Source organism: Triticum aestivum, chromosome 3B (genome assembly GCF_018294505.1).
Source record: "Triticum aestivum cultivar Chinese Spring chromosome 3B, IWGSC CS RefSeq v2.1, whole genome shotgun sequence".
Lineage (NCBI taxonomy): Eukaryota > Viridiplantae > Streptophyta > Magnoliopsida > Poales > Poaceae > Triticum > Triticum aestivum.
In genome coordinates this window covers 618,464,812-618,477,189 of record NC_057801.1, presented here as the reverse complement: position 1 = coordinate 618,477,189, position 12,378 = coordinate 618,464,812, and the positions used below count along the sequence as shown (strand labels likewise).

Here is a 12,378-nt window from a genome sequence, read left to right as displayed (position 1 = left end):
ACAACTTACAAAATGTCAAGTTCTACTCCCTTCGTTCCTAAATATTTGTCTTTCTAGAAATTTCAACAAGTTACTATATACGGAGCAAAGTGAGTGAATCTACACTCTAAAATATGTCTATATACATTCGTATGTGGTAGTTCATTTAAAATCTCTAGGAAGACAAATATTTAGGTACGGAGGGAGTATTTTTCAGTGGGAATATGGCATAATTTTATTTCTGGCCTGGAACTAACCGTTCAGCGTGTAAAGGTCGGCATCCAATCTTCTTCTTTTCGTCCTCTGATCTGAGCTGAGGAACCGATAGTCTCCGCATTTTGTTGATATCGGCTACCGATTTGTCCGATTAGTACGAAAACAGTTTACATCTTTCCATTTAAAATGGGCAATTTTCCCTTCCCTCGTCTCTAAGCCATCCGCCTCGCTGTCGCCGTCGGCTGTGGACACCCGAAATGCTCAGCCTCGGCGCCCATCCCTTCTTGCTTCCTTCCTCCTCCCCACTCCACACTCGCCTCCGATCGAGACCCCTCTGCTCACCCACCAGCTCCGCGCCGACCGTCTCCTCCTCCTCAGCGCCGCCCTCCCTCCGCTTCCGCTTCGGCTTCCCCCGCCGTGGCTGCGCCGCCGACCGGAGCCGGAGGGCGACGACGATGGCCGCGGTGGTCTCCCCGGGGGATGGCGGCCTGGTCCACGACCTCGTGTCCTCGGGCGTCACCGCGGCCATCGCCCTCGGCCTCCTCCGCTTCTTCGAGGAGCTCGCCAAGCGCGGCGTCTGCGACCAGGTCAGTCAGTCAGTCAACGGCCTGCGCTCCCCACTTGCCCCGGAATTTTACCGTTCATCTAGCGCGTCAGTCTCCGCATCAAGTCACTGGTTTCGTAAAGCTCCGCTCCGTCTTATCCTGTATACTAAGTTCTACTACGATGTAACAGTAACATGACAACAGCAAAGATGGAACCAGCAACGAGGCCATCCCTAAAGAAAACAGTAACAAGACCAGGGCAATACCGAATTACATCGATTTCCCAATAATGGGTTATATGACAGATAGTCAGAGGTGGAGTCGTCTCACATTTTGTTGGTGATAGAGTTTGTGTGCACCAGAGGTCGAATTCTTTGAATTGTTACTCTGAAAATGAACAAGCTAAGTATTAGGACTGAAATTTATAGAGTTATCTGTTGCACGATATGGTTTGATAGAAATCATATTTCAGCTGAGATTAATGATAAATATGCAGCGAACTTGCATACAAATAACACTGTAGGAAAGAGAAACCTAATTCGGCATGCTGAGTTGAAATCTACTACTAGCTGCTATTGTCAGTTATAAATAGAATTGATGGTGAACTCTGTCATTTATTAAGGTTCGATTAAATCGGCATGCTGAGTTGCAATCTAGCTGTCACTGCATGAATTGCTCTATTTTGTATAATTTGGAAGTAGCATGCATATGTGATTTTTTTTAGTATTTATGATCTGGGTATAGGCTGCTACTTTTAGATACTTTAGAAACTCAAATGTTTCAGATGAGAGACTAAAATTTGTTGAGATATCCACAAATCCTGCTAACCTCGCCCATGAGCTGGCAGTGGAAGCGAAGAAATCTGGTGATCAGAGACTGTTCGGAAAGGTCCCTGATAACCTCGCCCATGTGTATGAACGTGACTGTAACAACACCAATGAGTAGCCTGCTCTTTGGTTCTCAAAAGAAAAATCCTGCTATTATAATATAGTTCTACAGCTGCTTATGGTCAGAGTACTAAGTAATGTGCACTAGTGTTCTAGTCAACTGCATTTGTTTAGTTGCCCTAGAGCCCTTTGATGCATCATTCCTGCGACAGTCCATCTTTTGGAGTGAAAGATGAATTCTATTGTGTAGCATGCATATGTAATTTTTTTTCAGTACTTATGAGTTATGAACCGGGTATAGGCTGCTATTTTTAGATACTTTAGAAACTCAAATGTTTCGGATGAGAGACTGAAAGTTGTTGAGATATCCACAAATCCTGCTATTGTTCAAAATGTAGTTCTACAGCTGATTATGGTCAGATTACTAAATAACTGTGCACTAGTTTTCTAGTCAACTGTATTTGTTTAGTTCCTCTAGAGCCCTTTGATGCATCATTCCTGCGACAGTCCATCTTTTGGAGTGGAAGATGAATTCTATTCTGTAGCACTGGCAGAGGACCCCATAGGGCAACATATCTTGTTCCATATAATCCAACAATTGGGCCCTATTATCCTTCAGAGAAGACACTTGAATCTCGTCATGTGCTATTGACCCTGTTGAACATAAGTGCGGATATAAAGTACTACTCTGCCTATACTCCTTGCTACATGCTAGCTATAGGCTAAAGAGGAAAGGCAATTAAAATGATCATGTGCTCATTTTAGCCTATGCCTTCGACTTCACCATACCAACTTTTTTGACGGTCCTCCGCTACTGTTCTTTTTTTTTTGGATTATGTACTTTCCTTAAGTAGAGCTAACAAGCTAAATCAGCATAACTTAATTTCCATTCAGAAATTGCTTACCACACATACCGTGTGGTCATCCGCCACTGTTCTGTAGCCTAACAAAAACCCGTTCCATGGACCCTTGGGTTGTGCACAGCCCACCCTGTTTGCAATTTATTCTTGACTGATCTCAGATAGCCTGTCAATACATCATGAACTCAGAGCCTCCAGATGATATTTACAGCTGCCTACTCAGTTAATTCAAGCACAGGTGAACTTGCTCACAAAAGTTAACGCAATGTGCCATGGCGTACATTTGGCAACTAAATATGCTAACCACTGTAACATAGCCAATTAGCCATGTACGAGTGTCTTTTTCTTATTGAAATATGTGACTTCATATAGACACTTTGCATTGATAAATGTCCTTTTTTGGATGCAGAAACTGAACAGGAAACTTGTGCACATAACTATTGGGATGGTATTCTTGCTCTTTTGGCCTCTTTTCAGGTAATTGATATCTGAAATGATACTGTCAATGTAAATCAGCATCTTGGTGTTCAGTACTAATGCTTTATACAGCTCGGGAAGGTATGCTCCTTTCTTTGCTGCACTTGCACCAGGGATTAATATTATAAGGATGCTTCTATTGGGGCTAGGAATAATGAAAAATGAAGCTATGGTCAAATCAATGAGCCGATCTGGAGACCACAGGTGCCACAGTTAATGCCAACCCTCTGTTATTAAATACAGATCTTTTGTCTTGAGATTCTCCTTTTCATTTTTTATGGCATTATCGAGTCTTGCTTTGACCGGTTCAGGTTATGATTCCTTTCTACCTGTTTTTCTTTTCAACTTAGGGAGCTTCTCAAGGGACCACTGTATTATGCTACTACTATAACTTTGGCCACTTCTGTATTATGGAGAACATCTCCAATTGCTATCGCACTTGTCTGCAACTTATGCGCTGGAGATGGTACGTGCATGTATCTGCATTTCGCACTATATGTCCTAGAACAAATTTTTATCTTGCGCGACATAATCTGTTGCCTATCTTCACACTGGCTGTAAACAGTATGCCAAAAGGATTAGCTGCTTCGCCCTTCCTAGACGAAAGCAGATATAATTAGGCTGTTCACCCTTCGTCGCTGTATGCTTCCAGGTATAGCAGACGTAGTGGGGAGACGCCTAGGAAAAGAAAAGCTTCCATACAACCCCAACAAGTCATATGCAGGAAGCATAGCAATGGCTGTGGCTGGTTTCTTGGCCTCAATTGGGTAATTACTTAATGAGACCATGTTACCTGTTTTTCCCCCTTCAGTGTGCTCTGTTCAATCGTTTGCGCTCATATTGTTCAGGTACATGCATTACTTCCACAGTTTCGGTCTCATGGAGAAAAGCTGGTACATGACCTTGGGCTTCCTTGTGGTCTCCGTAGCCGCGGCACTTGTAGAGTCACACCCCATCAGCACTGAACTGGATGACAATTTAACTGTTCCCTTGACATCATTCCTAGTCGGTAGCCTCATTCTCTGATGTTTAGCGCCAAAGGAAGAATACTGTGACGTTTCTTTTCGCCACGTGAACTTCCGACATGTAACAAGATTATCGACAAGCATGCGATATTTTTGTTGTTGTAAATGCTGCTGAACCATAGGAACAGTTTTCTAGTGTCAAAAAACGTCTTACATTATGGGGCGGAGGGAGTAACTATTTATCCAGCCGTTTACATACTGAGATTGGTCCCAAGGTTGACGCTGTATGCCGTATGTCTTGCTCTCCGGAGAAAAGAAAAAAATTAGATGGCAAAACTTGAGCGTTTATACTGATCTCCTCTGCTTTTCTTTGCTCGCCATGGTGTGCTTCTGCATGTTGTCTTGCCTGCGTGAGCTAGGGTACTCGGGGTTTGACAGCTTCCAAGGTAACGCTCCTCAGACCGTGGCTTTCTGCTTGAAGTAAGACTGCAGTGCCGAACTTTCTACTGTTCGAAGAACACTAAACACTTTGCATAACAAAAAGTACTAGCACCATTCACATGCCACATGCCCCTCCGTGCTCACCGTCATTTTGTTGCGTTTGTGCATTTTCCTACATGACTTCTTCACGTGCACCTCCACGACATGCAAAGCGCAAAAGGACTAACGTCCACATATCACGACATGCAAAGGCTAACGTTAACACAGTGTAAAGATACGATTAGCATGTACATGTACTTCGGTTGGCGTGAAACAATTGACGCTGCCGTTTGCAATCTGCCGCGCGAGGCTTTTGCTAGTTTTTGTTCGATTCAAGCAGCTTGCATCTCCCATTTCTCCTACCTTCGTCGTCAGCTGTGCACACACGCAAAAATGCGCTGCCTCAACGTCCATCCCTTCTCCCCGGCTTCCTCCTTTCCACTCTACACTTGCCTCCCGTCGAGACCCCTCCGCTCACCCACCAGGACCGCGCTGACTGCCTCCTCCTCCTCCTCAGTGCCGCCATCCCTCCCCCGCGGCAGCACTGCTGGCCGCAGCCGGAGGGCAACGATGATGGCCGCCGTGATCTCGCCGGTGGGCAGCAGCGGCCTGGTCCAGGACCTCGTGTCCTCGGCCGTCACCACAGGCGTCGCCCACGGCCTCTTCCATTTCTTCCATGGGCTTGTCGAGCGCGGCTTCTGCGATCTGGTCAGTAAATGATAGTACTTCAAGTGTAATAACTAATGATGAATATATAGGCACGTAACAAACTCGCGTACCGATAACTCTATATAGGGGGGAAAACATCTTAAGTCGGCAATGCTAAGTTGAAGTCTATGTAGCTGCTATTATCAGATATGAACACAAATGTTCAATGAAATGGTTTACACAAATGTGATGGGTGAATTCTGTGCATGAATTTCTCTATTTTGTGCTATCGTTCAAAATATAGTTCTATCTCTGATTATGGTGAGAGTACTACTACTACTACTAAATGGTGGTGTACTAGTTTTCTAGTGAACTGCATTTGTTCAGTTGCTCAAGCCCTTTGATGTGTTATTCTACGGCAAATCAACCGTTGGAATGGAAGTTGAATTCTAGTATCCAGCCTAATTAACAGAAGCCCAGTTCCTTGTTCAAAAAGGGAAAAAACAGAAGCCCAGTTCATGACCCATTGGGTTCTGTACAGCCCATCCTATTTGCAATTTATTCTACGACTGATGTCACTATGTCAGATGGCCTATCAATATGTCACGAATTCAGAGCCTCCAGATGACATTTAGGGTTACCTACTCAGTTAATTCAAGCATAAAGTGGACTTGCTCACAAAAGTTAATTATATGCCATGGCCCACATTTGGCACTAAATATGCTAAACATGTTACTCCCTCCGTAATAAAGAAATTTAAGAGCGTTTGGATCGCTACTTTAATGATCTAAACGCTCATATATTTCTTTACAAAGGGAGTACATAGCTATGTATGATTGTCTCTGCCTTAATGAAATGTGCAGCTTCATAGGCACTTTGTATTGATAAATGTCCTTTTATGGATGCAGAAACTCAATAGGAAACTTATGCACATAACTATTGGGATGGTACCCTTGCTCTTTTGGCCCCTTTTCAGGTACTCCCTCCATTTTTGTATACAAGGCCACAAACACATATTACAGGTACCAAGGCAAAAGTAAATGTGTGCTTAAGTCAATATTGCAAGCTAGATTATCTCCTTGTTTGTCGTGTTAATTAATGCATATTTTTCTGTTCTACCTATAACAAGTCAATGCTTTCCCTCCTTTTGGTTGATTAATGAGGCGCATGCAAAGGATAATTAATGTCCTCTTTTGCTAGTACGAGGCGAACACCATCAATTTTGTCTCGATTAGTGTTTGTGGCCTTGTATAGTTGCAAATTGTAATTTTGATTGTGGCCTTGTATATAAAAATGGAGGGAGTAGTTAAATTCTGAATTGATCTTGTCAATGTAAATCAGCATCTTGGTATTGAATACTAATTATTTATAATTTATACAGCTCAGGAAGGTATGCTCCTTTCCTTGCTGCACTTCCGTCTGGGATTAATATTATTAGGACTCTTCTATTGGGGCTAGGAATAAGGAAAAATGAAGCTGTAGTCAAAATATTGAGCCGATCTGGAGACCAGAGGTTGAACACTTACGTATGCCAACTTTTGGTTATTTAATTTATTTTCCTTTTTACCTATTTTTTCTATTGAACACAGGGAATTCCTCAAGGCACCACTGTACTATGTTACTGCTATAGCTTTGGCCACTTCTGTATTATGGAGAACATCTCCGATTGCTATAGCACTTATCTGCAACTTATGCGCTGGAGATGGTATGGGCATATATCTGCACTTGTCACCAATTTGCTGCATTCCTCATGCCGTCGCTTGAAATGAAAGTAGATATAATTTTTTTTTCCACCCATTCTTGATGTTGTTCTATATGCTTCCAGGTGTAGCAGACATAGTGGGGCGCCGTGTAGGGAAAGAAAAGCTTCCATACAACCCCAACAAGTCATATGCTGGAAGCATAGCAATGGCTGTGGCTGGTTTCTTGGCTTCAGTTGGGTAATTACTGAATGAGACATGTTACCATGCTTGCATGTACTTTGCTTAATCTTCATTCTCGTGTTCAGGTGCATGCATTACTTTCACACTTTTGGTTTCATTGAGGAAAGTTGGCGCATGACCTTCGGCTTCCTTGTGGTCTCCGTAGCCACGGCACTTGTAGAGTCACACCCCATCAGCACTGAATTGGATGACAATTTAACTGTACCTCTCGTATCATTTCTGGTTGGTAGCCTCATTCTATGATGTGTAGCGCCAAAGGAAGAATGGTGTGATGTTTTTTTCCATCATGTAACAAGATTATCGACAAGTATGTGAGATAAAAGGGAACAACTATTTAACCATTTCTCGGTGAGGCAACCCAACACAAATTTGCATTTGTGTGATACCCTCAAATTATGAGTAGGTTGCTTTCATCATTTATCGGTGAGGCAACCCAACATTGCTGTTGAGATATGTATTTAGCACATGTATTCTTGTACTCCAAGTCTCCTTCTTGTGTATAGTTGAGGATATGACTTGCCCTATGTACTATATATACTAGTGTATACGCACCTATCAATACATTGAGAGTTGCATCATATTCCTCTACATGGTATCAGCCTAACCCTCGATCCCCAGCCCTAGCCGTGCCGCCGTCGCCTCCCCAGGCCACCGCCGCCCTCGCTGTACCGCGCCGCCGCCTCTCCGGCCGCCACGCCTCCTCCTCCCCTTCCCCACCACCCCGCCGCGCCTCCTCCCTCCCTTCCCCACCACCCCGCCGCGCCCCCAACCTCCCTGCCTCCCCACGCCGCCATCCCCGTGTCGCCTCCCTCCCGAAAACCCTAACCCATCCCCGATCCCATCTTGCGCCGCCACCCCCTCCCTCTGCCATGTCGGCCCTCGGCACCTCCTCCTCCTCCAGCGCCCCTCCAAGCAACCCGTTCGCCTCCTCCTACGGGTCCGAGCCCGATGAGCCCCAAGTCGCCGACATCCGCAACATCCACCTCTCCGATCACGTTCCCATCATCCTCTCCCACGCCTCCGCAAACTACTATGCCTGGAAAACCTACTTCAACCTCCTCTTCCGTGAGTACAACCTTTGTGATCATGTGGACGGTCTCGCCAACTTCTTCGTCGGCGCCCACGACGCCAACTGGCTCGCCATCGACGCCACCCTTATCCGGTGGTTCTTCCTTACCGTTTCTTCGGACATCTTCCACACCGTCGTTCGCGATGGGGACGATGCCTACACGGTGTGGACCAAGATCAATGGCCTCTTCACCGACAACAAGCTTCAACGGATTGTTTTCTTGCAGCAGGAATTTTTTGGATGTCATCAGAACGACTCCACCATCGACGCCTTTTGCCTCCGGCTCAAGACCCTCTCCGACGAGCTCAATGACGTCGGGTTCAAGGTGGGCGATGAGCTTCTCCTCTCGACGCTCACCGCCGGCCTCAATGAGGACTTCGGCAACGCCGCCTCCAACCTCACCCTCATGGCCAACCCCACTTACGAGCGGGCGGTGGCCTATCTCCGTCTTGAGGAGCGGCGGATGAAGCACCTCCGCACCCACGCCGTCCACACCACGCTCGCCTCCGGCCTCTCCACCGGCGCCTCTACACCACCCTCGGCGCCTCGTCCTCCGGCTGTCCCGCACCCTCCGCCGGTGCCGCAGCCGCCCCAACCACCTCGCAACGGTGGCAACGGCGGCAACCGCCACCGCGGTCGCGGCGGTAACCGCCAAGGCGGAGGCAAAGGTGGCGGCGGCGGTGGTCAGGCCCCCAGCAGCAGCCCCTGCCACCCTGGGCCGGTGGCTACAACCCCTGGACGGGGGTCGTGCACGCCTACAGCATGCCCGTGCCGCGGCCTCCCGCCCCGGGCATCCTCGGCCCCCGCCCGAGCGCCCACCGGGCGCTCCTGGCCGCGCCCTTCGGCGCCCACGGCGTCCACGGCGCCCCTCCTGCCGCGCCCTCCTACGGCGCGTACGGCGCCCCCGGCGCCCCCTACTACGACCCGGCTCTTCTAGCGGCACTGCAGCAGCCGCCACCCTACTCCGATGGTGGTGGCGATTGGATCATGGACTCCAGTGCCACCGCTCATATGTCCGCTCATTCGGATAACCTCTCCTCCGTTCATCCCACTTCTACTCCCTCCCGCATCATCATCGGCAACGGTGTTGGTCTCCCTATCTCCCATGTCGGTTCTGCACCTTTTCCTTCTAACTCTCGACCTCTCTCTCTTAATAATGTCATTGTTTCTCCTCATCTCATTCAGAACTTAGTTTCTGTTCGCAACCTTTCTCGTGATAATTTCGTAACTGTGGAATTTGACGAAGTTGGCTTTTCTGTTAAGGACGCTCGCACCAGGATGATTCTTCACCGCTGTGACAGTCCCGACGACCTCTACCCAGTTCAGTCGCCGTCATCTCCGGGTGGTCCTCGCGCTTTTTCCGCCAGCGTCGATGTTTGGCATGCTCGTCTCGGGCATCCTAGCACTTCTTCACTTCGTCAAATAATGAGAGGATTTTCTTTTTTATGTAATCAAACGGCCGCTCACTCATGTGAAGCCTGCCGGTTAGGCAAACATGTTCGCCTTCCCTTTAGTTCCTCTTCCACAGTTGCATCTTTTCCGTTTGAGTTAATTCATAGCGATGTATGGACATCTCCAGTACCCAGTAATTCTGGTTATCTTTACTATGTCGTCATACTGGATGATTACTCTCACTTTGTGTGGACATTTCCTCTTCGTAGGAAATCTGATGTTGCCGCTACTCTCATTGCATTCTATGCTTATGTCTCCACCCAGTTCGGGCGACCCATACTCGCACTTCAGACTGACAACGGGAAAGAATTCAACAATCTCACCATCCGCCATCTTCTTTCCACCCACGGCACCGTGTTTCGTCTCACGTGTCCATACACCTCCCAGCAGAATGGCCGTGCCGAGCGCATCCTCCGCACCCTCAATGAGTGCGTGCGCACCCTTCTCTTCCATGCCTACATGCCTTCTCGGTTTTGGCTTGATGCCCTCGCCACCGCCACCCTCCTCCTCAATCTCCGGCCATGCCGTCCGCGCTGGAACTACGCGCCTCACCATCTCTTATATGGTACTCCTCCCTCCTACGATGGTCTCCGTATTTTCGATTGCCGTTGCTACCCCAACACCACCGCCACCACTGCCCATAAACTCGCTCCTCGTTCCGTTCCATGTGTCTTCCTTGGTTACCCGGCCAACACTAAGGGTTATCGCTGCTACGACCCTGTGTTTCACCATGTCATCACATCACGACACGTGTACTTTGATGAGCTTGTGTTTCCTTTTGCACAGGAACAGGTGGTGTCGTCTTCCCCTCCCGCGGCGGGCTCTTCTCCGCGCCGCCGTCAGCTGCCGGCCTTGGGTGCTCCGGCACCCCCGCCCGCGGCTCCCTCCTCCAGATCGGGGCCCTCCGCGGCTCCCTCTTCCGTCTCGACGCCCTCGTCGCCTGGAGCCCCGTCGACGCCGCCTACGTCGCCCGCCATGCATGTTGGGCCGCCTGATGAGCCGCATGTTGGGCCGCCGGCTGGGTCGGCTTCTCCTGGCGCCGCCTCCCCTGGTGCGGCCTCTATGGGCGAGGCCTCGACCCCGCCTCGGTCGCCCGCCTCGCCAGCCCCGTCGGCTGGCTCCCCCGACGCTGCGGCCTCGACCCCGCCTCGGTCGCCCGCCTCGCCAGCCCCGTCTGCTGGCTTCACCGACGACGTGGAGGCCACTGCCTCTCCAGTGGACGCCGTGGATGCCACGGCCTTACCGCCACCCGCGGCTGCTCCGACGGCCGGGCCCGTCACCCGCTCGCGCACCGGGGTTTTTCGCCCGAGTTCCCGCTATGCGGACGACTACGTCTGCACCGCCTCGACGTCCGCTCCTTCCCCGCTGCCGTCCTTGGTCCGGGCCACTCTCCGCGACCCTCTCTGGATGGCCGCCATGTAGGAGGAGTTCGACGCTTTGCAGCGGAACCGGACTTGGCAGCTTGTTCCCCATCCCCGGCATGCTAACGTGATCACCGGGAAGTGGGTCTTCAAACACAAGCTTCGTCCCGACGGCACTCTGGATCACTACAAGGCGCGTTGGGTTGTTTGTGGTTTCCGGCAACGCGCCGGTGTGGACTTCACCGACACTTTCGCCCCGGTTGTTAAGCCCGGGATGATCCGCACTGTTTTACAATTAGCGGTCTCTCGTGCCTGGCCAGTTCATCAGATGGATGTCTCCAACGCTTTTCTGCATGGTCATCTTGAGGAGCAGGTTTTCTGTCAGCAGCCCATGGGGTTTGTCGACCCGGCGTGTCCTGATCATGTGTGTCTGCTCTCACGCTCATTGTATGGGCTCAAGCAAGCTCCTCGTGCCTGGTACCAGCGCATCGCAGCGTTTCTTCACCAACTCGGCTTCCGCTCTACACGCTCCGATGCTTCGCTGTTTGTTTATCACCAGGGCACAGACACGGCGTACTTGCTGCTCTATGTTGACGACATCATCCTAACAGCATGCACTTCTGAGCTTCTTCGCTGGCTTACTGATCGTCTCCGTGCTGAGTTTGCCATCAAGGACTTGGGTCCGTTGCACTACTTCCTCGATGTTGAGGTGGTGCGTCGTCCTGATGGTTTCTTTCTTCATCAATGGAAGTACGCTCATGAGCTCCTTGACCGTGCTGGTATGCTTAACTGCAAACCGGCTGCCACTCATGTCGACACGAAGGCCAAGCTCTCTGCTACTGATGGTACTCCTGCTCCAGATCCTGGCTTCTACCGGTCCATTGTTGGTGCTCTCCAGTACATCACTCTCACTCGGTCGGAGCTTCAGTACGCGGTTCAGCAGGTCTGCCTGCATATGCATGCTCCTCGAGATGTTCACTGGACTGCCGTTAAGCGGATTCTCCGTTACATCCGCGGTGCTATGGATCTCGGTCTCACTCTGCGCGTCTCCACTGCCACTGATCTGGTCGCCTACTCCGACGCCGACTGGGCTGGTTGCCCGGACACTCATCGTTCTAATTCGGGTTACTGCATCTTCCTTGGACCATCCCTGGTGTCGTGGTCGTCCAAGCGGCAGCCCACCGTCTCGCGGTTTAGCGCCGAGGCTGAGTACTGCGCTGTGGCCAACGTTGTTGCTGAGTGCTCCTGGCTTCGTCAGCTTCTTCACGAGCTCTCGTGTCCTGTTGAGAAGGCCACGGTTGTCTACTGCGACAATGTCTCCGCCGTCTACCTCTCCGCCAACCCGGTTCATCATCGTCGCACCAAGCACATTGAGCTTGATATCCATTTTGTTCGGGATCAGGTGGCTCTTGGCCATGTCCGTGTTCTGCACGTTCCCACCTCCCAACAATTTGCCGACATCATGACCAAAGGCTTGCCCACGACGTCTTTCGAGG

At 49.8% G+C, this 12,378-nt stretch overlaps 2 protein-coding genes across 2 annotated transcripts; both read left to right on the top strand.

Moving 5' to 3' along the window:
* The first annotated feature begins 381 nt into the window (after nt 1-381).
* On the top strand, nt 382-4,187 carry LOC123071295 (probable phytol kinase 2, chloroplastic). The gene is made up of 6 exons (XM_044494822.1): nt 382-782; nt 2,897-2,964; nt 3,037-3,168; nt 3,315-3,430; nt 3,617-3,731; nt 3,813-4,187. The coding sequence occupies exons 1-6, from the start codon at nt 453-455 to the stop codon at nt 3,988-3,990; spliced, it is 939 nt and encodes a 312-aa protein (XP_044350757.1). The 5' UTR covers nt 382-452; the 3' UTR covers nt 3,991-4,187.
* Nucleotides 4,188-4,787: 600 nt separating this feature from the next.
* On the top strand, nt 4,788-7,341 carry LOC123065878 (probable phytol kinase 2, chloroplastic). The gene is made up of 6 exons (XM_044489080.1): nt 4,788-5,117; nt 5,966-6,033; nt 6,439-6,570; nt 6,647-6,762; nt 6,883-6,997; nt 7,066-7,341. Exons 1-6 carry the CDS (start codon nt 4,803-4,805, stop codon nt 7,241-7,243), a joined length of 924 nt encoding a protein of 307 aa, XP_044345015.1. The 5' UTR covers nt 4,788-4,802; the 3' UTR covers nt 7,244-7,341.
* Nucleotides 7,342-12,378: the final 5,037 nt, after the last annotated feature.

Bases quoted from the DNA above. Each gene is read 5' to 3' on its own strand.
- LOC123071295 (XM_044494822.1), top strand. From the start codon at position 453: ATGCTCAGCCTCGGCGCCCATCCCTTCTTGCTTCCTTCCTCCTCCCCA. The intron at 783-2,896 runs GTCAGTCAGTCA...TTTTGGATGCAG, and splicing joins AGCGCGGCGTCTGCGACCAG to AAACTGAACAGGAAACTTGT. The intron at 2,965-3,036 runs GTAATTGATATC...TGCTTTATACAG, and splicing joins CTCTTTTGGCCTCTTTTCAG to CTCGGGAAGGTATGCTCCTT.
- LOC123065878 (XM_044489080.1), top strand. From the start codon at position 4,803: ATGCGCTGCCTCAACGTCCATCCCTTCTCCCCGGCTTCCTCCTTTCCA. The intron at 6,763-6,882 runs GTATGGGCATAT...ATATGCTTCCAG, and splicing joins CAACTTATGCGCTGGAGATG to GTGTAGCAGACATAGTGGGG. The intron at 6,998-7,065 runs GTAATTACTGAA...TCTCGTGTTCAG, and splicing joins GGTTTCTTGGCTTCAGTTGG to GTGCATGCATTACTTTCACA.